General features: G+C 32.2%; 1 protein-coding gene across 1 annotated transcript; it reads left to right on the top strand.

Moving 5' to 3' along the window:
- Window positions 1-4,584: 4,584 nt before the first annotated feature.
- Window positions 4,585-22,126, top strand: LOC119688196 (serine-rich adhesin for platelets-like). The gene is made up of 10 exons (XM_038102879.1): window positions 4,585-7,404; window positions 18,627-18,778; window positions 19,773-19,933; window positions 20,194-20,466; window positions 20,760-20,856; window positions 20,973-21,100; window positions 21,219-21,361; window positions 21,430-21,546; window positions 21,703-21,805; window positions 21,891-22,126. The coding sequence occupies exons 1-10, from the start codon at window positions 4,585-4,587 to the stop codon at window positions 22,124-22,126; spliced, it is 4,230 nt and encodes a 1,409-aa protein (XP_037958807.1).
- The last annotated feature ends 483 nt before the right edge of the window (window positions 22,127-22,609 follow it).

The raw sequence follows: 22,609 nt of genomic DNA, 5'->3' as shown, positions 1-22,609 counted from the left end.
AAAATGCACTGTTTGGAGTCATCTATAAACTATAAACTGGTAGTATAATTGGGCCGTACTACTTCCGTCAATGGAGACATCAGACTTCTTGTCATAGATGACGATGATATCTTATATTAACAATTGCTTATGTTGGCTTATCATTTTTTTTTTGTGTTTGTTGTATTCACTAAATGTAAATATTTGGTTAAAAAGTTTTGATATATATACGATTCTAATTTATAAAATTATAATATTTGATTTTTTTGGATTTAAAAAAACCCGTCGCATTTCATGTATGGTTAGTTTAAGTTCATAAGTCATTTGATTTTAAAGCAGAAGCAGTTTTTTTAGGTTTATACAAAAACTTGAAGTACAACCTGGAAATGTTAATTTTTGATATAATTTAGCCCTTTTATATATAATTGAATAGTTGAATAATTCGACGCTTGAACAATTTTTCGTCCAGAGGTGCTAAGTTTAACATTCTTGGATCTCAATACCGTTTTAAATCAATACTGCTGAAAAATACTTGATGATTTTTATTGATGTAGAGGAAATAAGTATCTTTCAATCTTTCGTACAAAAGCTATAATACCCTTCGTTGTGTAGTTCCTATCTACGAACAGAAACCAGAACTGTTGTTTCATTCTACTGCCGTTTCGATCCAACGTAAATCCGGGTAATCACAAAAAATGTGACCAGCAGTTTCGTCCCCTCCATATAGAGACGAAAGCTTGCTGCATATACTAGATTCATTTTTTTTGAGTCGATAACCCAGGCTTAGATGGTCTTAAGTGTGTCCTGCTTTCGCAAGACTCTCCTACTTAGGGTCGCACTATATCAATGCAGTAAGAGAGCTAAATTCTATTTCTTTAGCTCGTGTCAATGGCTTTGCGGCCAGTACTGAATGGTTATAGTGACAGGTGTTAAATTGTTAAGGGTATTACAATGGAACTCATTGTCTAAGTGCGTCTTCGAACGGCCCCAGTAATCTAAACTAAACTAAGTATGCATTATGAATTTGTTTTTCAGCATGGCAGGTTAAAGTATTATGTAAAATAATTGTGTTGCGTTATATACAGTTGTTGATTCTTGATAAGACTTGTTTCGAAGTAAATCTTGTTTAGGATTACTAGACTTCAACTTTTGTAGATTGTTGAATTATATTTTTGTTTTAGATGGCAGTCGAATCTTTCAGTACTGATTTTATAAACAATGATTAAATAAAAAATAATACTTTCTTTCCTGGGCTGTAATTACTCAAAAATTGTAACCTCTTTAGTCCATTAAAAATTTCATTCATCCACTTAAGCTTTTTCTGTGATAAATATCTGTTATTAGCCTGCAATGTTTATGAACCTGCAAATTATGTTTCATTTCAAAATTTAATTTAATTTAGACGGAATCGAATAGCAAAGAAAAGGCAAAAAAAAAATTTATTTAATTTAATGAAATTTGGCTGACCATAGAACTCTGTTTCGATATTAACAAGTACTCATCATCATATAAACTAATTAAGAAATTCGAATATTTCCCTAGACCATAGATGATGACTCCTTGGCAATACTCGAAACAGCGTTCTATAGTCAGCCAAATTTCAATAAATTAAATAAATTTTTGTCCTTGTGTTTTCTTTGCTATTCGAACCTGTCTAACTTTTAAGTAGTTTCTTTTTGTCATAAAGACGCGGCACTTTTGGCAAGAAAAAATTAACATGAATTTAATTTAATTTAATAAATTAATATTAGTTCAATTCAAAGAATGAACTATATAAATTTATTGATATTTAATTGTTTATATTTAAGTATTTATTTTTTTTAGTACTTTTAAGTTTAAAGTTGTGGTTAGGCGTTAGCCACTAACCGCAATAAATCTGAATTAAAAATACACTATCGCATTAAAGGTTTAAAAAATTTTAAAATTTTATATAATAAAATAAAGACAGCAAAAATGATTATTTCAGTTAAATTTGTAATTTTAATTCATAAATATTGATGTGTTGAATATCTAATTAATAAAATATTTAACATCTCTATTTTTTCATTACTCCATATTTACAGTGCGTGAATTTAAATTACGTCCAAAAATCATGCCTACAAATAATCTGATAATCTGAAGGTCTAAGAATTATTACCGCCGAAACCAAACAATGCCACGAGATTCTTTTGGGAGTCGTAGCAAGTAACTAATAGCCTTATCGCGATTACTCAAGGCGAGATTTGAGTATAACAATGACAATTTCTCGAAAATAGTTTAGTTGCTATCTGAATTTGATCCCATTATGAAAGAACTCATAAATCAATATTGAAATATAATATTGATTTATAAGGCAATGTATTATAAATCTAATGAACATATACAGCAACTGGCGAGTAGAGAATCATAGTCAAGCAATTTGGTAAATATTAGTCAACTCTATAACTCGTGATTGTCGACTTTGCAAAAGCTTTTGATGATATCAATCGCAATACTATCTAGAAAGCTGTAGAGACGAACGGTAGCCGAACTGTACAAAATTAATTATTATGTTGAAAATTTTCCGAGTTAGTGCATCTGAGCACTTTCACTCTTTGATAGGTGGGGAATTTTTTCAGAGTCCCATCCATCTCACTGACTTATTTGTGTATCCTCCATAAGCTTCGTCATTATTCAATGACTAATCTAAGATCTGCGTACCGCCCCGTGCAGTTAGTGATTAGTCTGAGGTTGGATAGAGCTAAGTAACGCAGCCTGCCGATTTTCGCATATAGCTTCAGGGCTCTGTCCCTTATGTATTTTGGACCGGATCTAAGATGCTAAGAGACCTTAGGCATGTCATTCGTGTGAATGTATCATGGCACTTTGAAGAGTCTTCGGAGAGCGTGACTTTGAGCAACATATAGCTTCTAGATAGTAAAGTCGGTAGCTTTGCTTATCATATACAGAGTCAAATAAACTAACTTTTTTAATTGCAAACCAGCGTTAATTAAGAATGTATATGCTCTTTTGCCTTCATACTGGCGAATTATTATTCAGAGTAAATCAAAGGCTGAAAGACTTGTAGCACCCCAACGATATGCACATCAAGACTCAAGACCACTATCTTGCACTATAAAGAATTTAGATCATTAATACTTTCTGTTATGTGGAAAGCATCATCTATATTGACTATAGCCCAGTTGACAATACACAGAACAACATCCAAAAAGCACGAGTCCCCTTTGAAAACTTGCATTATAAATATAAAGAACACAAAAGCATACATCATATAATAAAAATATGCTCCCTTAGAACCAAATATATGTTAAATTGAATGAAAAGTTGGTAAATTCCAAAAAACACTCATTGCTCAAATTAAAAGACAAATATTAAGTTTATTGGAGAAGTCCTTATTGTTAAAATATATTAAGCATTGTTAGAATGTAAGCTCAAGATAGCAGGTGATTTGAAAGACCACAAATTACTTGGATCTGAGCCACATACCTATAATGAATTCGAGAAAACATCCAATGAGTTATGTGCTAAAAATAGGAAAGATTCTTTTTTAAGTCGCTATGTTTATAATGGAAAATGGTTACAGACATACATGTGAAGGATGCTACTTAAACTTCTTGTCAATCATTTGATTAGGGCTGATGATTCGCTGCATATACTGTGTGCAGTTAAATATCGACTTTGAATTTTTAAATAGAACACTTTTAAAGCGACCAGGCCCTCAGCATGGTTAATAGCATGCCTAAATATCTTGGGTATGGTATCGTGGGTGTGGCTGGAGCGAATCAATTTAAAAGAAGGATTGAAGTATTTTATTCTGGTGTTAAATATATGCTTATGTATAATTGTTGAATAAAAACATTTTCACTCTGAAATAATATATTTTATAAGTGAGAAATAATTATTCTTATATGTACATATATACCCCATCTTGAAGTAAGTCGATATAGTCGCTTAAAGTCATTCTGTGAATGTTTCCTTTAGTACTGATTATAATCAATATAGTTCCATTTATTATTTTTTTATTGAATATGTAATTTTTCATTATCTCATCTCATAAATGCATTTATTAACAATTAAGGCAATACTTTAGGCCATTGCTTTAATTTATTAAATAATTTATTTATTTTTGTTCTGATCATTGTTTGTGACGCATATTATTTAATGGCAAGGATGGTTACTTTTACGCTGGAGTGTCCATTAGGTACTGCACAATATAGGAATAATGTAATGGGTTTCTTTGTAATATCAACTTAATTACTCGATTACAATTGTTAATCGTTGTCCTGTAAAAAACAGAGAAGCTTTTATCGACATTCGCGATTATGTACTAAAATTTACTTAAAACTGAGTGTAATTAATTGTTTTGTCAGTTTGCATGCAAATTAATTGAATTCAATGCTAGTGGGCTTAATTTTTATAATGGAAATGCATAAATCAAGTAAAATTGAAAATAAATTAATAAATTATTATTAAGCATAATTTAATGTGAATTTTTTCATAAATCAAAATCAATATGGTACGTTGCTCACACGTTCGTTTTGTATTTATTATTTGCAGCACGCGAAAATAAACTAGGAGCATTGCGACTAATTGAAATTCATAAACGATATTGGGACCGATTAAAAAATGTTTTTAAAAGTACCAGAAATAAATGTTTTAGTGTATATTTGCGGGCTGCTATGCCTTGAAATTTCTGGGCACGTAAGTGGCGTTGCAAATACGCAAAGCAAACAAACTGCTGCACCAACAGCAACTGAAAAAAGATACGTGACTGCATTTGCAGCATTAGAAACAGGAACGGAATTCGATGTGAAAGCAAAGGTGCCTGCAAGTACAAGTTCGCCAGCAGCAACATCAAACACTGGTTCCATGCGAGCAACTGAAGCGGAAGCAACAACGAAGCGTTTTGAGGAAACAAAGATAAAGGATATGCATTCAAATTTGGCAAATTTATCAAATGCACAGTCGGCAAACTTCCTTCACAACAGCAACATCACCAAAAATAAGAACATGCACAGTGCTGTTTGGGGGAAAACAATAAAACTGGACAGTAAATCGATTGAAATTAGTACTACCAACCAGCAACAGAGCAATAGAAGACTGCAACAGAGTGTGGGCAACCGCAAGACTTTTACACGTGCAACAAGCCCAGTTGTGGAACCAATAAAACGTAGCACAGCAAACCATACAGCTTACAAGCAACATGCCACCAACTTGCCCAAGAATGAATATGTGCATGTATCAGGGTCTACTGAAATTGTAAAGAGTGCTGAGTTCAAGCAACCGTCAAGTGCAGAAAGTTTTTTTGTACATCCTAACACTGAACAAATGAAGCATTTAACAGTGCAACAGGAAATGCTGCAGTATACTGAACCCAACAACGTGATTACACCAAGGAACAGTAATCAAAGAAACAATTATAACAATAACAACAATAGCAAAAATGCCGTCAGCAATATGGCGAATTTGACAAGTGCTACAGCCGCGACAGCAACACAGCTGACGGAACGGAAGGTTGCTCGTAATAAAGAAAAGCCCCATATGCCCCATATGCAGCAAAAGTCAGTAAAATTTGGTAATTTGAAAAAAGAATCTGATTTTCAAGTAGCAACAGCAACAGCAACAGCAGCAGCAGCAGCAGCAGCAGCAACAAAAATTGCATACAAGAATGTACCAACTTATTTTTTAAGTGAAGAACGAAACACTGTTGCGATGCATCAGAAGAATCACATCCTCGAAACTCAAACTAACGACAACACAACTTTGGCTCAGCAAATACATGAGCCTCTTAGTGCACGGAATATAAATAAGAGCAACGTCAACTTGGGCTTAGGGCAGTCGCACAAAAAAGTTGTTGCTTTAGTTGGTACAGAAGATTTCATGGAGCGACGTGTTAAAAAAAGTTTTCCCAAGCCAGTGCAACGGCACCGTGAAGCTAGCGACGTTATGTCCTTGCCACACATTGATTTCGCCAATACAAAATTCAAAATTGATACACGCAACTTACTGCAAGCGCAATTTACACTAACCACCAACAGAAGCAACATTCCTGTCGACAGTGTCGCTGTAGCTGGCACTCAAGTTGCTGCAGCTGCTCATAAAAATGTTGTACGAATAACAAAAGTTCAACCGGAATTTTCCACAACAAAATTTTACAACAACAAAGAGTTCCAGAATGAAATGTTGCAACGCAAAAAGGAACAAGAAGAAGAACTGCAATTGCAGCGGCAGCGGCAGCGGCAGCTTCGGCAAAGGCACTACGATATAGAGCAAGGTACGCTAATTGCTGCCGCATATAACATTACAAGCAATAGCAGTAATACCGAAGGTATTATCAGCAACAGAAACCCGCTTACGAACAATATTACCAGCAATATAGCAACTGCAGTATCGAATCAACAACACAAAGTTTTAAAAAATACAAAAGACTTTGACAAGCAAATGCATTTAACTATTAAGATGCCAGCAAGTATTGAGCTTAAAGTACCAACTACAACAGCAAAGGATGCAACCAACACAACACACACAACCCACACAACACACACAACCAGCACAACAATAAGAACTACAGTAGTTGGAAATGATGAATATAAACTAAGGGAAACATTAGTAGCAACATATTTAAATAAAAATCATAGGGAAGTGAAACGCGCCAAACAACAAACAAATTTTATCCGACATAAAGGTACACCAGCTATTATTACTCCTACTTCGATTCCTAATCAGATTCCAGCTGCTGCCGCCACTACTACAACGAGAACTGCAACTGTACAGATATCAACTGAAGCCAAACTTAATGCGAGCAACACAACAAAAATCAACAGTACCAGCACCAGCACCAACACCAACACCCGTACCCGTACCAGTACCAGTACCAGTAGCGGCAACAGTAACACTACCAATAATAGTAGTAAACACAGCAACATACAAGCAATAATCGCACCATCTATTACTACAGCTGACACTAACACTTCGACTACTGCGCCAACCACTGCAAGCAATACTCTAACCATTCCTGTTGTTAATGTCCTCAATAAATCTTCTGCTAGAATTGCCACAATCAATTGGCGTCCCACATTTACTGCTACCGCAACGCCATTGCCGTCTATATCAATTGAATCAGTTAATGCCACTATTACTACTACTTCTACTACAACAACTAGCACTACTTCTGCTTCTTCTACCTCTACTGGATTTGCTGCTGGTTTTAATGGCGCTGCTGCTCCTGATACTACTCATACAATTTCGAGAACTGCTATTACTGGTGACACATTATCTTACGCAGCTTATCTGACAAAATCAACATCAAAGCCAATTGCACACCCACGTCTCCTCAATCGTTTACAGGAGAAAATCAATTCCTTGGAATGCGAAATACAAAATGTGACACAGGACTCCCATCTGTGGCGTGGCAATGAGACGCATGAATTGTTATTGCCGTTTGCCGTAAGTATTAAAAATAAAATCTATATCATATAATCTTAATAATATTTCAAGTAAGAAAACCAACAAAGTGGAAGAGAATCGACTACGCACGACACAAGCTATCTACTCAACATGCGAGTACTCAAGCTTAAACATATTTACGACTTCAAACATGTGCTCATACTCGTACTTGTGTAAATTGATTATAAATATGCGATTAATATGCCCGTACATATGTGATTCCAGACATGTCAAGACAAATTAAAGCATTTTTATTTCTTTAAATTAAGACATTTAAAAAATATTTACTTATATACTTGTACATATGGTATACCCTCAACATTGTTCATATCAACAAAAGTTATATTGATGGAGCGTATTGTCCTTTTCCTTTTCCATTCGGTGGTGTAAACAGGTGGCTTGTCAATGGCCATAAACAACACAGCTAGCAATTTGCCTATTTGACGATGAATTATAGTGCTGGAAGCAAGCACTATTTGCATCGTGTTATTATTATATCGGTTTTCAGTGTTGTAGATGTGTACGCTGTGAGATTATTAGGTTATTTCATAGACTGCACTCGTAGATAGTATCTCAATCCGATATTATTACATTATGAGCGGCAAAAAATAATTAACAAAGTTTTTTATTTTATTTCTATTATTTATTAGTATTTATTGATTCAAAAATTCATACAGCACTTATAGAAATTTGTTGTCTGTCAGATTGGCATATAAAAAGTGGCCCACATTATTATAACATTATTATTCATATAAATTCATCAATAACTAATCATCAGTAACTTAATTATTAGTGTTGCCACCATTTTGTGTTGCCACAACAAGACTTTAACTTCTTCTTCGGACAGAAGTGTTTTATCAAAAAAAAATACGTCTACGTTCTCTGAAAATTAGACATACACCAATAATATGATATATATTTTCTATTTCATGATGATTACACAAACAACAAATTTTTTTATGTGAACGATAAAGAAAAATTATCTTATATCCTAGAATATTTTATTCCCTAGTTGACAGTTTTTGTGGTAGTGGACATATAATTTCGCAAGTTATATTCAACTCTTTGAGTCTATCAGTTTAATCCTTTTGCCGGACTCAGCGTTATTTTAGGTTCAGTGAAATAATATTTATTATAGTATAATTATATAATTAATAATTAATTATATATAATATAATATATTATTATATTTTTTTTTTATATTTTTTAATCCGACTATAGGTCCTTTTTTGTTAAATAACTCAACGTTCAATAATTTTTATTATATTTTATATATCGACTTTCCTTGAGAGTCATCGTAAGGATCGCGATCTAACATAAATTAATATTAATAAAACTTTATCTAAATCATCCTCTTTATTCTATCGTCTATATTTATAATAAATTATCTTTTACATAAATTTAAAGTTTTACATAAATTTAGTTTAAAAGTAGTTTTGTTTTTATTTTTTAATGAAATAAAAATTAATTTCTTACTGCGAAAACAGATTTGAATATATTTAAATGAATAACTTTTAAATGATCTCTATTGATTGCTCTGCCGCTCTTTTTTTTTAAATGCAAAATTTTAAAGAGGTTTTTTCGAAAAGTAGTGAAGTACAACAACAAAAATTCTTTTTATATTATTTTAATTAATTGAATTTTTGGCTAACCATACAGCTGTTTCGGGTGTTGCCAAAAACCCATTATCAGTGGTCTTGAAAATTGTTCTTGTATTTAATTAGTCTTAAATAATTTTTTTAGACTGCACACAAGTACCAGAAATCGAACTTGTGCCCTGCCAAATTTGAAGCTCAGAGTCAGCGCTACTTAATCAACTGACTCAAAGCTATACTTGGCTTTTATGTTCGCACATTTTTCTGGAATTTTGTTAATTTGCTGTGAAAGTTTTTATTCCCAAATTCACTTGCTGTATTTATATTAGAACGAAACCAAAAACCAGCTGTAGAATAACTGAATTAATTAATCATATTATTATTATTATTATAATTTATTACATTTTTATTTTTAATTATTAAATTTCAATACTGTTCTGTTTGTAGAGGCATTATTTGTTGCATGATATATATATTGTTTCTTATGTATAGAACCTAATCTAACATAGAAACGTAATACTGAGAAAGTCATGCTAATGTTACTCCACGAGTCGCACGGGCGAGACCCATATTTTGTGAATATAAGATTTCAATTTAAAAATGACCAGAATTAGGGCTTTAAAGAATTAAACTTAAAAAATACTTGTAAGTTAATTAATTGTCATCGTATAATTATTATTTGGGGCTTAAGGTTCGGCAGTAATTGTGAAAAGTATTGCACAAAATAGAAACATAACTACAATCCGATGCCCTCTTTTAAGTGAAACTCGTGGGATTTTCATAGAAAAAAGTTCCTCATCTTCATGGAATGAAAAACTAAGTATTCTCGTCAGTTAAATCTAGTGGAACATGAAATGTACTTGGCACAATCGCAAAGCAACAAGCCAAGTACTTTGCTGCTGGAAATGAGGCTTTTACGGTCATAATAGCGAAACGGAACGAATAACGAAAATTTGAGCTTCCCTGCTAATTCAAGTTAGAGGTCCTTTGTTGAGGTTGCTTAACTCATTGCAAATCAAAAATTAATTTCGTATTTTGAAATTCATTTCGCATTTCTTCGCAAAATTCATAGCCAACCCCGCGGCTGTCAATTAACCGATGTGCTGCCTTTTCGGCGTGCAATCCCACTTAAAAATATTAAACAAAAAGTAAAATATTAAATAAAAAAATATATAAAATATAAAAATATGGTAGATATAAAATCTAGAAAAACTATAAGTTTTATTTCACATTTCATTATGTATCTTCTCTTGTAGTGAAGCTTTATTTTTATTTCTATTTTTATTTCTATTTTTATAATTTTATTTTTTTTATTTATTTACGTTTATTTACAATTTTTGAGCAAACGAGTTAGTTACTATTTCCATTTGGATTTTTCTGCTTTTCCATTTTGCCATTTTTCCATTTTCATTTGCTTGATTGTTGATGGTTTAAGTTTTTCACTATTTTTCAATTTATGTTGTTAAGTTGAAAGTTTTTCTTTGCAAGATAAAAATAATATTATATGAGATAAAAGTTTGAAGTATTTAGTTTTGCTATTTTTTACTTAACATAACAGTGGAAACTGATTTCAATGACAGTTAAAATGAGTCGTTCCGTGCAAAGTTTGTTTTAAATAATTAGATTTAATTATATGGTAAAAAGTTCCTAAAGTGCAGGAAAAAGTATGTAAACTTAGTTTGCGCACTAAAGACTCTTTTGTGCGACTACTAGGCACAGCAATCCAACAGACGCTTCTGGTGTTGACACTAACAATTGCCGAAAGAACTACTGAACTACAGAAGTACAGTCTTGCATGCTAAGTAGTGTACGGCGGGAGGGAATGCCAAAAGGCTTGGATGATAATTATGCGAGATAAGTAGACACATATGCATATTTTATATTTGCATATATACCTACATGCCTCTCAATTATGTACTGCACGAAATTCTCTCCAAGGCACCAAGAAACTTACTATTTCAAAATACTTGAGGTTACTAACAACTAAGAGTGACATGGCCTACGATTTCACTTCTTTTACCTTCTTAAACATCATTGTGAAAACTTCATTAAGAAGCGCTCACTTAATATTTAAGAAGAATCAAACAGATATTAAATAAAAATTTAAAATAGATTATGAGTTGTAAATATTAAAATCTAATATAATAAAATATATATATAATATAATAAAATATAATAACAATTTTTGATGATAAACAATGAGACACATTCCATTTTACAAGATATACATATGAGAATGTTAACATTTTACAATTTAAACTTGCATAAAAATAATCCGAATGAAAAGTTTAAATGTAACTACAGAAGATTGTCTCCAGGTTTCACATTTATTCAACCCAAGTATAGATTTAAAATACTTATAATATTCATAACATATATTTAAAGATGTGTTATGTTGAGGTTCGTTGAGTCAGTGCACTTGAGCACTTTTACTCTCTATTAACAGCGAGGTTTCTACATACCCCTCTCTACATCTTGACTGGATTATGGCTTATCACTTCATCAGACTAAGCAATAATTGACATCAGATCTGCATACCTCCCCGAGGAGCGTGTAACTTTTCTGAGATTCGATAACGCAGTGTTGGTAAGTCTGCCAGTTTTTGTTAATAATTTCAGGGCTCCATCCTTTAGATGTGTGTAAACTATTTTATGAGATCTAAATCTGAACAGTGTTTTAAACCAATACAAATATTAAGACTATGCTAAGATTAAGTTGAGATTAAATACAGTGAAATCGAATGTTTTGAAGTTGTTATAAAATTAATATTGTAAGAACTAGAAAACTTTCCATTAAGCAATCAACTCTTACAAGGTGATTTGGAAGGAGGAGAGTTGCGGTTGTGATTATTCCTTATTGTTTTCTCTATTCATTTATCTTTATGTGTTAATCTTAGTACAATACGTATACAACATTATTAAAATGTCCTCCATGAGACATCTTGTAGTGGTGATTGCTTGTGTGGTTATTCTCGATGGGTTATGGAGATATAGCTGGTAATAACTTGTTCATAACTTAACAGATGTACGTCAATAAGTTTCAAAACTTTGGTGGGAATTTGAAGATTGTTTACATGAACGTGATTTTATAATAGGTCGTGTTTTACGAACTATGGCTACTGCGGTGACCTTAATAAGACCACATAAATTCCAATTCTATATCTTCAAATCAAATTGTTCATCATGTTACTTTAGTGATTAAAATTGACAGTCTGTGTTACACTTTCTTTATCATAAAAAAAATATAGGTCTGTAATAGTTGCAGATCAAATACCACACCATTATTAAAGTTCATTCTACTAAGTCTGCAAATTTCCTCTTAATATAATGTAAATTATGTATATTATATTATATATAACGTTTAGAAGTTAGAAATTTTTTGTCTTTGGAAGCAGATTCTATCCATATTAAAAAAAAAGATTAGTTGAATATATTGTTTGTTTAAATAAAATAAAAATCACTCTTTGCATTGACAAAATTTGTGTCTGTCACGATTTTAATCGCTTGGTGGTGAAAAATACTTTAGGAAATTACCATAAATTTTTTTTATTCATCACTAGGCTTACTGAAAATTGCAAGGCTTGTATATATATACATTGTTTTATATGTACATAAAAGTCAAGTACGGCTTTAGGTCAGTTAGTTAACGTGCGCTGACTCTGAGCATCAAATTTGGCAGGACACTAGTTCGATTTCTGGTACTTGCAGTCTCAAAAAAAAATTATTTACGTCTTTATTTATTAAATATAAGACCACTGATGATGTGTTTTTGGCAATACTCGAAACAGCTGTATGGTTAGCCAAAAACTCAATTAATTAAAATAATATAAAGTGAATTTTTGCAGTTGTGTTTTAATACTTCTCGAAAAAATCTCTTTATATTTTTATTTAAGGATTTTTATTACTTGAGACGGAAAAACGTTGTTATTAATTGAACGAATGCAAGAAACTCAGTGCTCTTTGTTCTTAAAACTAATTGACTACTACAATGTACTCATAATATATGTTAATATGATGTTTCGAGTATATCATATATATAATACATAAGGAAAAATAACTGTTTCTTTGTGGTTATACTCATATTACTTAATTGAATAAATCTAACACATTGATTGCCTTAGGCAATAAATAGTTTCAATAGAGTTATTATAACCCTTGTAAGTACAATGCTGTAACCTTATACTTTCAAATTTCAGTTAGCATAATACAAATATTCTATAGCTTTTCAGATTTACACAAATATAAAACATGTTCTTAAATATTCAAAATCTTTGCGTTTAATTTTTTATGTCTACATAAACACATCCCATGAACTTCCACTACTTCTTTATTTCAGTTTATTTAATCTAACTATTCAGTGCAGTCTGTTAAGGTCTGTTAGGGTCTGTTAAAGTTAAACAGCAACAACAACAACAACAACAACAACAACAAGATATAGTAGTGTTCAAAATTTGTTTGAAATTGAAAAAGAATAACCTCATTTGAATATTATCATCCCCGCATAGTTTCAAATGCAAATCAATATAATATGATGCTTAAATAGATTAATAAAAGTAAAAGGAAATAAACCCAAGTTATTTCCTTTCAAACGCAATTTTCACTCTAAAGGAAGTTATTAGATATATAAGAAATGAAAAAGTGGAAAGCAAAAAATGTAAATTTGGTCAGAGGAGCTATGCAAGAATGGTGAAAAGTGAAAAGTGAAAAGGATATGCAGAGAAAGTGTACCTACGTTTTTATGGGCTTACATTCTGGCAACCTTTTTATGTTCGATTATCCTCTTGATTTTGTACATAAACTTCTCCACACTAAATTACAATAAAACTTTTACTGCTGCCAAGTAAACAATTCGCAAAAAAAGGATACAAATTTCGTCTTAATAGAAAACAAACTCCGCCGGAAGGAAACTCGTGCTTTTTTATTTCCATTTTGCTGGTTTCCCTTTTTGGCAAGAAAGTTTATATGCTCAAGAAAACACAAATTTACGTACTTTTGCTAAAATTTCCTTAAATATTTTCACCATTACACTAATGTTGTTGTTACTGTTATTCATGCTGCTGTTTTGCTTTTCACAATAGTTTGTCTGTCTGTTTGTTTCTTTGTTTGCTTGTTTGTTTATTTGTTTGTTTGTTGAACAACTGTTTTCATTTAAATGTCGAACTACAGATTCTGTTGGCATATTTATTCCAAGAAAATGGAATTTTCTTTAATTAGAAATAATATCGGCGAAAGGTCCATTTTCAAATTATTAGCTCCTAAGCAGGCGACCAGACGACATTAAACCGTCAAAACGTTTATAAATCTCCGATCTTTTATTATTAAACACTTGCTGTTGAACAATAACTGAAGTTGGATCACTCAATTCCGAAAATTAGGACATACTGGGAAGGTATAGGATACTGAAGCTGAAAATGGATTTTTTTTTAATCCATTTTTTTTATTAGGTACAAGCTATCAGGTATGAATGACAATAAGTAGTATTTATTAATATGAATCGTAATAATACTTATTACGATCTGAAAAAAGAAAGGTGCATATACATTAAGACTGAAAAGTTTTCGGAAATTCTCATTTAAAATTCGCGCGCTGTATATTTTTCGATATTTTAAGTTTATGTAGTTTGGCAGCACTGTCCTTAATTACTATGCCAAAAATGAGCGCGATCTGTCAGACAGTTCGTTTACGGCAGCTGTTGAAACCAGTTCCCCTCAGTAGTGCGTTGCGAAATGTCTTCGACGGTCGTACGACCGTCCTGAAAGGCTTTGTACCACTCATAAACTTGAGTTTTCGATAAAACTGATTCCCCATAAGCCTTTTGTAGCATTCGCAACGATTCTGCACACGAAATTTCGTTCGAAACACAAAATTTGATGCAAACTCTTTGTCCAATATTTTTTTCCATTGTTTTTTTCGCAACGCACTACTGAGGTGAACTGGTTTCAACAGCTGCCGTAAACGAACTGTCTGACAGATCGCGCTCATTTTTGGCATAGTAATTGTCCTTAATTGCTGCCAAACTACATAAACTTAAAATATCGAAAAATATACAGCGCGCGAATTTTAAATGAGAATTTCCGAAAACTTTTCGGTCTTAATGTAGACTATGATCAGTGACATATCCATATATACTTAAAATAGAAATGTATGACCTAGTAAATCTTCTAATTTCTCAAAGCATTTATGTTGTAAATCTTCTCAGCTTTGTGAATGTTTTCCATTGTTTTTATTGTCCTACAAATCGATTACTTTAAGTGAGCGGCTAATATACTATAGTTAATATGAATAAGAAATCAACATTGAAAGTTTGGTGTAGGTAGAAGTGAACTTATAATAAATACGCGCTGGGTAAACATAATTTTATTATTTGCTTGGAAATAAACATTACCAAACAATATTCGAGATATTTCAAATATTAAATTCAGCTTTTCTAAATATATTTAAAACTTAGAAAATCAATTGTTGGTTTAGTTTTAAAATATTGTTAAAAAGCGCATCCCTTAATCTTTTGGTAGGTTGTAGTGGCAGGCACTTAGATAACTTCCATGCACCTCAATAAGTGATTTTTCGACGTTTTACTACCATATTCCTCGCAAAAACCCTAGTATGGAAGACTAGAGACTAAATTCATCCCGCCGAATTTCATCTTCACCGATGAACAATCTGATGAACTATCAGAGAAGTATCTTCCTAAGAACCTATATCTTCTGGACGCCGAAGCCGGGCATTCACAGAGAAAATGTATTATGGTTTCTTTTTCCTGCGAGTTTCCACAACTTCTGTAGTGAGGATTACGGGAATGCGCAGTTCCTATGTGTGGGCTCCTATACACCAATGATCAGAAAGAACTGCAGTAAGACTTGCAATGTTTTTGTTAATAATTATTATTTTGGAGCAAAAAATTATTTCTGTTAGTTAAGTAAACGCGGAAGAATAATTCTTAAAAAAGTTTTGAGACGATGCACATAATTATAAAAGGTTTTATATTATCTTATTAAGACATGTTCATGTTATGTAGAAGCTGTGATTTTATTATCTAATTTTATAACAACATATTTGTGCAATAGAGATAATTTAGAATTTCTGACAATTCGGGACTTCTATCAATTCAGGATTGCTATCGGGACTTCTGGTAGCGTGCAAAAGTAAATAAGCCATTTGCAGCAAGAAATTTCGTAGAGATTAAATTACAAAAATATTTTTCTCATCGCAAAAATTCTTTTCTCATTTATTAATTATTATTGGTTGATAAGACATTTTTTCTTATTTGTGATATAAGAATAACTAACAGAATTTAAGTTATTCTGAACTTAGCTGACTTTAATTTTTATAGAAACTTTATTATTGCTTTATATTGGATATAACCTTAAATACGGCTTTGAAAGAACTTTTTATATCGTGAATTTAATACATACATTTACAGCAAGAATAATTTTAAAAATTGTAAATGTTTTCATTTTTATGAAATATATTAATATATTAATCAATAATATTATTTTAAACTTTTATAGAATACTCAACGCAAATACAAACAATACATGCTTTGAAGCTCGAGCAACATCTGTTGTTGACATAACCGTTTTGTTTCAAATCACCCGAAAATTTGTCAAATTATATTGCATGAAAATGTATAGCTCTGAACCGAACCCATTTAGTGCTGAAGAGCATCAAATATTTTCAAGCATTACTCATTTTTGCACCGTTGTCCACAATACACATTTATAACAATTCTTGACTATATTCAACTTTTAAGTTGGCTCACCTTAAGAAAATCATCATACTTCGCAGATAACTGTACTTAAGCCTTAATCCTTAATCCTAATAAATTATTAAGTATGACATTAAGTTTATTAATTAATTAAAACGAATATGAAAAAGACTTATTATAAGATTAATCACGAATTTTGAATCAGAAAGCATTTCATTATTACTCGAACATTTCGGGAAATTAGAATATTTTTGTCAAAATAGGCAATAGATATCTAGCAACAAATAATAGACATATGATGGAAGTACAATTATTGTGCAGAAAATGTTTAATTTATGAAAAATAAAAGAAAAAATAAATTAAGACAGTTTGAGAAAAAAGGAGGTTTTAGAAAAATAATTGAAAATTTTCAAACAAATCAATTTCGATTTGATTTTACAAATCAATTACTTTGGCCTTAACAACCCGTTACCGAGCTTCGGCCTTACGCAGCATGTCTCCCACACCGTCTCCGCTGCGTGCACGCTTTCTCTAGTCTTTCCTCAACTTCAGCACCCCACCGGAGAGACTTTGTACCTCTTCTTCCGCCAACTACTGCTTGAAACACCTTTTTCGTTGGAGCAACACCTTTCATCCATTCTCACGACATGACCAAGCTAACGAAGCCGCTGGATGTTAATTCGCTGAACTATATCAATGTCGTGATAATACTCGTAGTTTATCTTACGAAGAACTTTTCTCTCGCACACTCGTAGTGCTGCTTTATCGTTCTGTGAAATTTCGTCCATGTTGTTGCGCCATACAGAAGCACAGGGAGGATGAATGACCTATAGAGCGTAACTTTCGTTTGTCGAGAGAGAGAGAGAGAGAGAGAGAGAGAGAGAGCTCTGCATCTCAATTGCCTATTGAGCCCATAGTAGCATTTATTAGCAATACTGATTCTTCGTCTGAAATCCAGGCTGACATCATTGGTGTTCGTAAGTATAGTCGCCCGTCACTACCTCGGCATACTTCGTTTTGCCCTCATTCACCGTTAAGCCCATTCTTGCAGATTCCTTTTCGATAGCAGCAAAGGCAGCTGTTACTTCACGTTTGCTATGCCCAATGTTGTCAGTGTCGTCGGCGTAAGCAAGGAGCTTATTCCAAACTTATTTGAGTAGAAAATTATATTGAATACTATAATAAAGATTGCTTAACTAATTATAAGAGTTTATTGAAGGTATTGGGAACAATGCAGATATTTGCAGTTAAAAAATGAAAATGGAGTTATCCACATTCATAAATCCATAGTTTTGTTGCTTTTTCGGATGAAGTTCGAAAACTTACTAAGCATATATGTGAGGTATGAAATTTATATGTTAGAATGAAGTTGAAGACCATATAGGTTGCTAAAACTTTTATAATCAATAGTTTAAATCAATAATTTAGTTGGTTTCAGTTTTTTAGTTACAAGTATCTTATAAAAATATAAACACTTATTACTTACACATATTTTTTTGTTGTGTTCTTTTGCTTTATGTTTAAGCAGAAACGGCTTTCCTATTGACTTTTCAAGTGTGTCCCTTCAACTCCCGTGAGTGCATTTATAGAAATCTGTAGGAAATCTGAAGGAGATGCCTTCGCTGAGTACAATAGAATGAAGTTTATTTGTTTTAAATTATAGCCTTTAAACAATTATGTTAAAATTATACGGTCGTTTTGTTTCGTTTTAAATTCATATCGTTTTAATTTCAACAATTATTTAACTTGTCCCAAACGTAAATTTACAGAGCACTTAACTCGTACCAATTTCTGAATTTCCGTCGGCCGAAGTATCTGATAAGCAAGTTTGTGCGTCAAATATTGTTGCATATCAAATTTACGAGTATAAATAAACATTTTACGAAGTTTAATTTGTTGTTCTTTTGTATTTCACTTTTGCAGTCTCCAGAAAGCTGTGAAATCGAGCACAAATGTTCCGGCGTGTCCTGGAGTGCCGAAGCAGAAATACAATCTGGTGACATTATAATTGTGGAAATAAACGATACGACTTTAATTCAAAAGACAAGCAAACTGAGCTACGAGTACACATACATGTAAGTATATATCTTTCTGCTGATGCTGTTGTATCAAAAAATTTGTTATTTCGTTATTGATAGATAGAATGTTGCACAGCAAATGTAATAAAATTTAATATTTATGCCGGTTAGTGAGTGTCCTTAATGTTGTAGCTAACATGGTTTGTTGTCGTTGTCGTTGTTGGCTGTAACTCGAGCGATTTGCAATATATATGTATGTATACAAAACAGCATTCGAGAACAACAGTGACTAGTTGGAGCTCTAACACATCACGACCTACATATATTGCTGGGCTGTTTTATACATGGGACCATCAGCAGCAGCAGCACCTATTTTGTTGCTACAGACGCATAGATTGAATGTGTGCAATATATTTTTATAACAGCAATTTTACTTCATTTATTGCATTTTAATATCCTCTTAAGTACTCTGTTATGCCATACACACATTTATATGTGCGCTTTAAAAATATTTCTATTTGTAGTTGTATTTGTATTTGTACATGTATTTGTATCAAGCAATGGTGGCAGATACTTTATTCTGTAGGTACATGCTGCGATTATATGCTTTGCGCTACATTTATTACTACTTTCCTATACTTTATTATCAAAACTCACATTTTTTAATGCTTTTCTTTGTATTTGTATTTTACTTTTTTCACTTCAAATTTCTTACTACTTCAGAGCTTTAAATTTTTAACGAATAAGGCTCTGGCTGGCCCACTACCCACTATTCCGAGGTTTTGTACATTCAAAATGGCTTTCATAGCTAATTGAGGAGTACTAGCTCCTCCTTCCACCACAACTAACTAACTAACTATGCACACGTTTTACAAGTTCTACCTACTACTGAAATAATGTATATGGAATGTATTTGCCAGAGTAGCTATTCAGGTATTCTCTCAGTTAGTCAGTTAGTCAGTTAGTGTCTCAGTGCTTAACTAATTCCTAGACATTTTTCTGCGTTTAAACCGACAAAATATGGACTGAAGATATTTGTTTTGTTTTTCAGTATTCACAATATTTTAGTTTATCAAGTCACGCGTGCTGGTCACGACCACTGTGATGTGACTGAAGGAATACTTATGGATATAACGCCTCTCGTAGTCGATGGTAGAAAATTTCTCACACTATATGATAAAGATCTAACGGAAGGGGTTAATTTATTAATTGGTGAGTTTATGACAAAGTAGAAAAACTGTACGGTCACTAAAACCTAACTATATGTATCCAAATTTATTTTATTTTTTATTTATTTATTTTGACTTTAAAACAAAAGGTTAATTTATAAATAAAATTATATAAAATTATAATAAAATTATATCAAGCATAATAATTATATTGCCCATATCAATACAAAATGTGATGTGGATGTGATGAAATAATTAATCATTGTAATTAAATAATAATTTATAATTTTTTAACCACCGTAGTGGTCTCGGAAAATTGGGGCAAGAATTGTGTGCGCTTGAAAGTAACCACGAAAATTGATAACTGTGGGGAGGATGCTGATTGTTCTGGTAAAGGAATATGTTATTCCAATGCAGTTATGGAGGAGTATGAGTGTCAATGTTGTACTGGTTTTACGGGCCCGCATTGTGAGGAAATTGATGCTTGCACACCAAATCCTTGTATAAATAATGGCATTTGTATAGACATATCGCAAGGGCATGAAGGAGGTGCCTATCAATGTCTATGTCCATATGGTATGTCTTGAAAACTAAAACTGAAAATTAAAATAAAAGTTATTAAGTAAAACAGAACGTCAATATTATTTATTATTTATAATAAAAAAGAAACTGACATATAAGGTTTTTTAATTATTTAATTTTATTTAATAACTCGCATTATAATGAAAAATAATCCATATATTCTATTTTATATATATATATATATTTTTATAATATATTATTGTGTATATTTCGACTACAACGTAAATAATTAATAAATATAAAATCAAATAATAATGAATCCGATATTATTTTATTTACAATTAAAGGATATATAGGCAAAAATTGCCAATTTGAAGCGGATCCATGTAATCCAGCTGAATGTTTGAATGGTGGCACTTGTCTAGGCAATTCCACACACTTTCGGTATGCGATCATCATCAATATATAATTATTAAATTTAAGTTATAACTAAACTATTATTAAATTTTTTCCATTATAATTATAATATCTTAAACAATATCTCTGCATGCACAACGCAGTTGTGATTGTAAACCTGGTTTCACTGGACTCTTCTGTCAGCATAGCATGAACTTTTGCGAGTCTTCACCGTGCATGCATGGCATATGTGTGGATCATGAGCATGGTTTCCGTTGCTTCTGCCAACCAGGTAACATCTGCCTATGTAACATGTATAATTCAATAAAAAATTTTTAAATATTATATGAAAATAATTCAATTATGTATTTCTTTATATTTTTTATAAAAACTCGTAAATTTCTGTAAAGGTTTTGCTGGCGAGTTGTGTAGTTACGAATATAATGAATGTGAATCAAATCCTTGCCAGAATGGAGCCGAATGCGTAGATTACATAGGCCGCTATGGGTGTAATTGTGCTAAGGGGTATACAGGAACCCGTTGTCAAGTAAAGGTAAGTGAAATGATCAGCATTACAAATTTTTCGATTATCGATTATGCTATGGTAACGACATCAAACAGGTGGACTTATGTGCAGACACACCATGTGCACCCGGATTACTGTGTGTGGATAATGGCGGGAATTATAGTTGTGTGTGTCCGAAGGGGGAATTGGATTGCAAAGAAGCACAAAGAACGGTACTTAATACTCAAGAAAAAATTTTTATCTTTTTAGTTTTTTATTAATAAAATATACAAACCATGGGAACACATCTGTGTTAAAAAATAATTTCATATTATTTTAAAAGTTTTGATAAATAAGAAGTCATCTACTATTCTGTTCTTCCACTACAGCAATGCAGCGAAAATATGTGCACACATGGTGGTACTTGCTGGCTGAGTGGTGCAACTTTTTATTGCGCTTGTCGTCCTGGTTACACTGGCATCAAGTGTGAAGGTAAATTAGGCAAACAGCAAACTCTCTGAAAAGCGATTTGAAAAAAATTTGAATTATGACATTTTCCATTACTTAATTCTGTTAGACGAATTCGTAGTTGAAACCGTCGTCAGCACCGATGAGTTTATGGTCGATGATACACACATCAACAACTATAATGACAAAAGTTTCGAGATTGCCGAACAAAATTCACTGAGGCTCAAGGACTCCGCAGATTTACAACACATGATTTATTTGGTAGCAGCAGCTTTTGCGACAACAATTTTAAGTGTTTGCATTGTGGCAAGTATTGAAATCCATAGACGATTTATATATAGTTAAGCAGGACGGCTTGCTTTAGATAGACAGTGTGTATATATATTTGATGTCTATATTTGAAATAGTCTTTTTATAGTTTTAATAGTTTTAATTGTTATAATGAAATATAAAATTTTTTTTTACTGCTAGTATTTGCGTTATCAGTTTTTAGTTCTCGTTAGAGATATCGTGAAAAAGATTAATAAGGACAATTTTGTTTGTTTATTTCTGTGTACCCGCAGCTCACCATTTGTCATTGCAAAGTGAATCAAACTTATCGTAGATTCACAGCACGCAAAAAATCATTTCTAAATAATTTTAGCTTTGGTCGACGCACAAAGTCCCAAAATGACTCCAAACGACATTGGCTTAGTGGTAAGGGTGTTCGCAGCAGGAATCTACTGCGCTCATCATTTATGTTACGCAGACAGGAACGAAATCAATATACAAATAACGCAAATGGTAGTACATCAATTAATTCGGCACAACAGGTGGGCCAAATGCATG

This window comes from Teleopsis dalmanni, chromosome X, assembly GCF_002237135.1.
Source record: "Teleopsis dalmanni isolate 2A chromosome X, ASM223713v2, whole genome shotgun sequence".
Taxonomy (NCBI): Eukaryota; Metazoa; Arthropoda; class Insecta; order Diptera; family Diopsidae; genus Teleopsis; species Teleopsis dalmanni.
Note: the sequence above shows the minus strand (reverse complement) of the source record. Positions and strands in the feature narration are given on the sequence as shown.

Bases quoted from the DNA above. Each gene is read 5' to 3' on its own strand.
- LOC119688196 (XM_038102879.1), top strand. From the start codon at position 4,585: ATGTTTTTAAAAGTACCAGAAATAAATGTTTTAGTGTATATTTGCGGG. The intron at 7,405-18,626 runs GTAAGTATTAAA...TCACTTTTGCAG, and splicing joins AATTGTTATTGCCGTTTGCC to TCTCCAGAAAGCTGTGAAAT. The intron at 21,101-21,218 runs GTAACATCTGCC...ATTTCTGTAAAG, and splicing joins CCGTTGCTTCTGCCAACCAG to GTTTTGCTGGCGAGTTGTGT.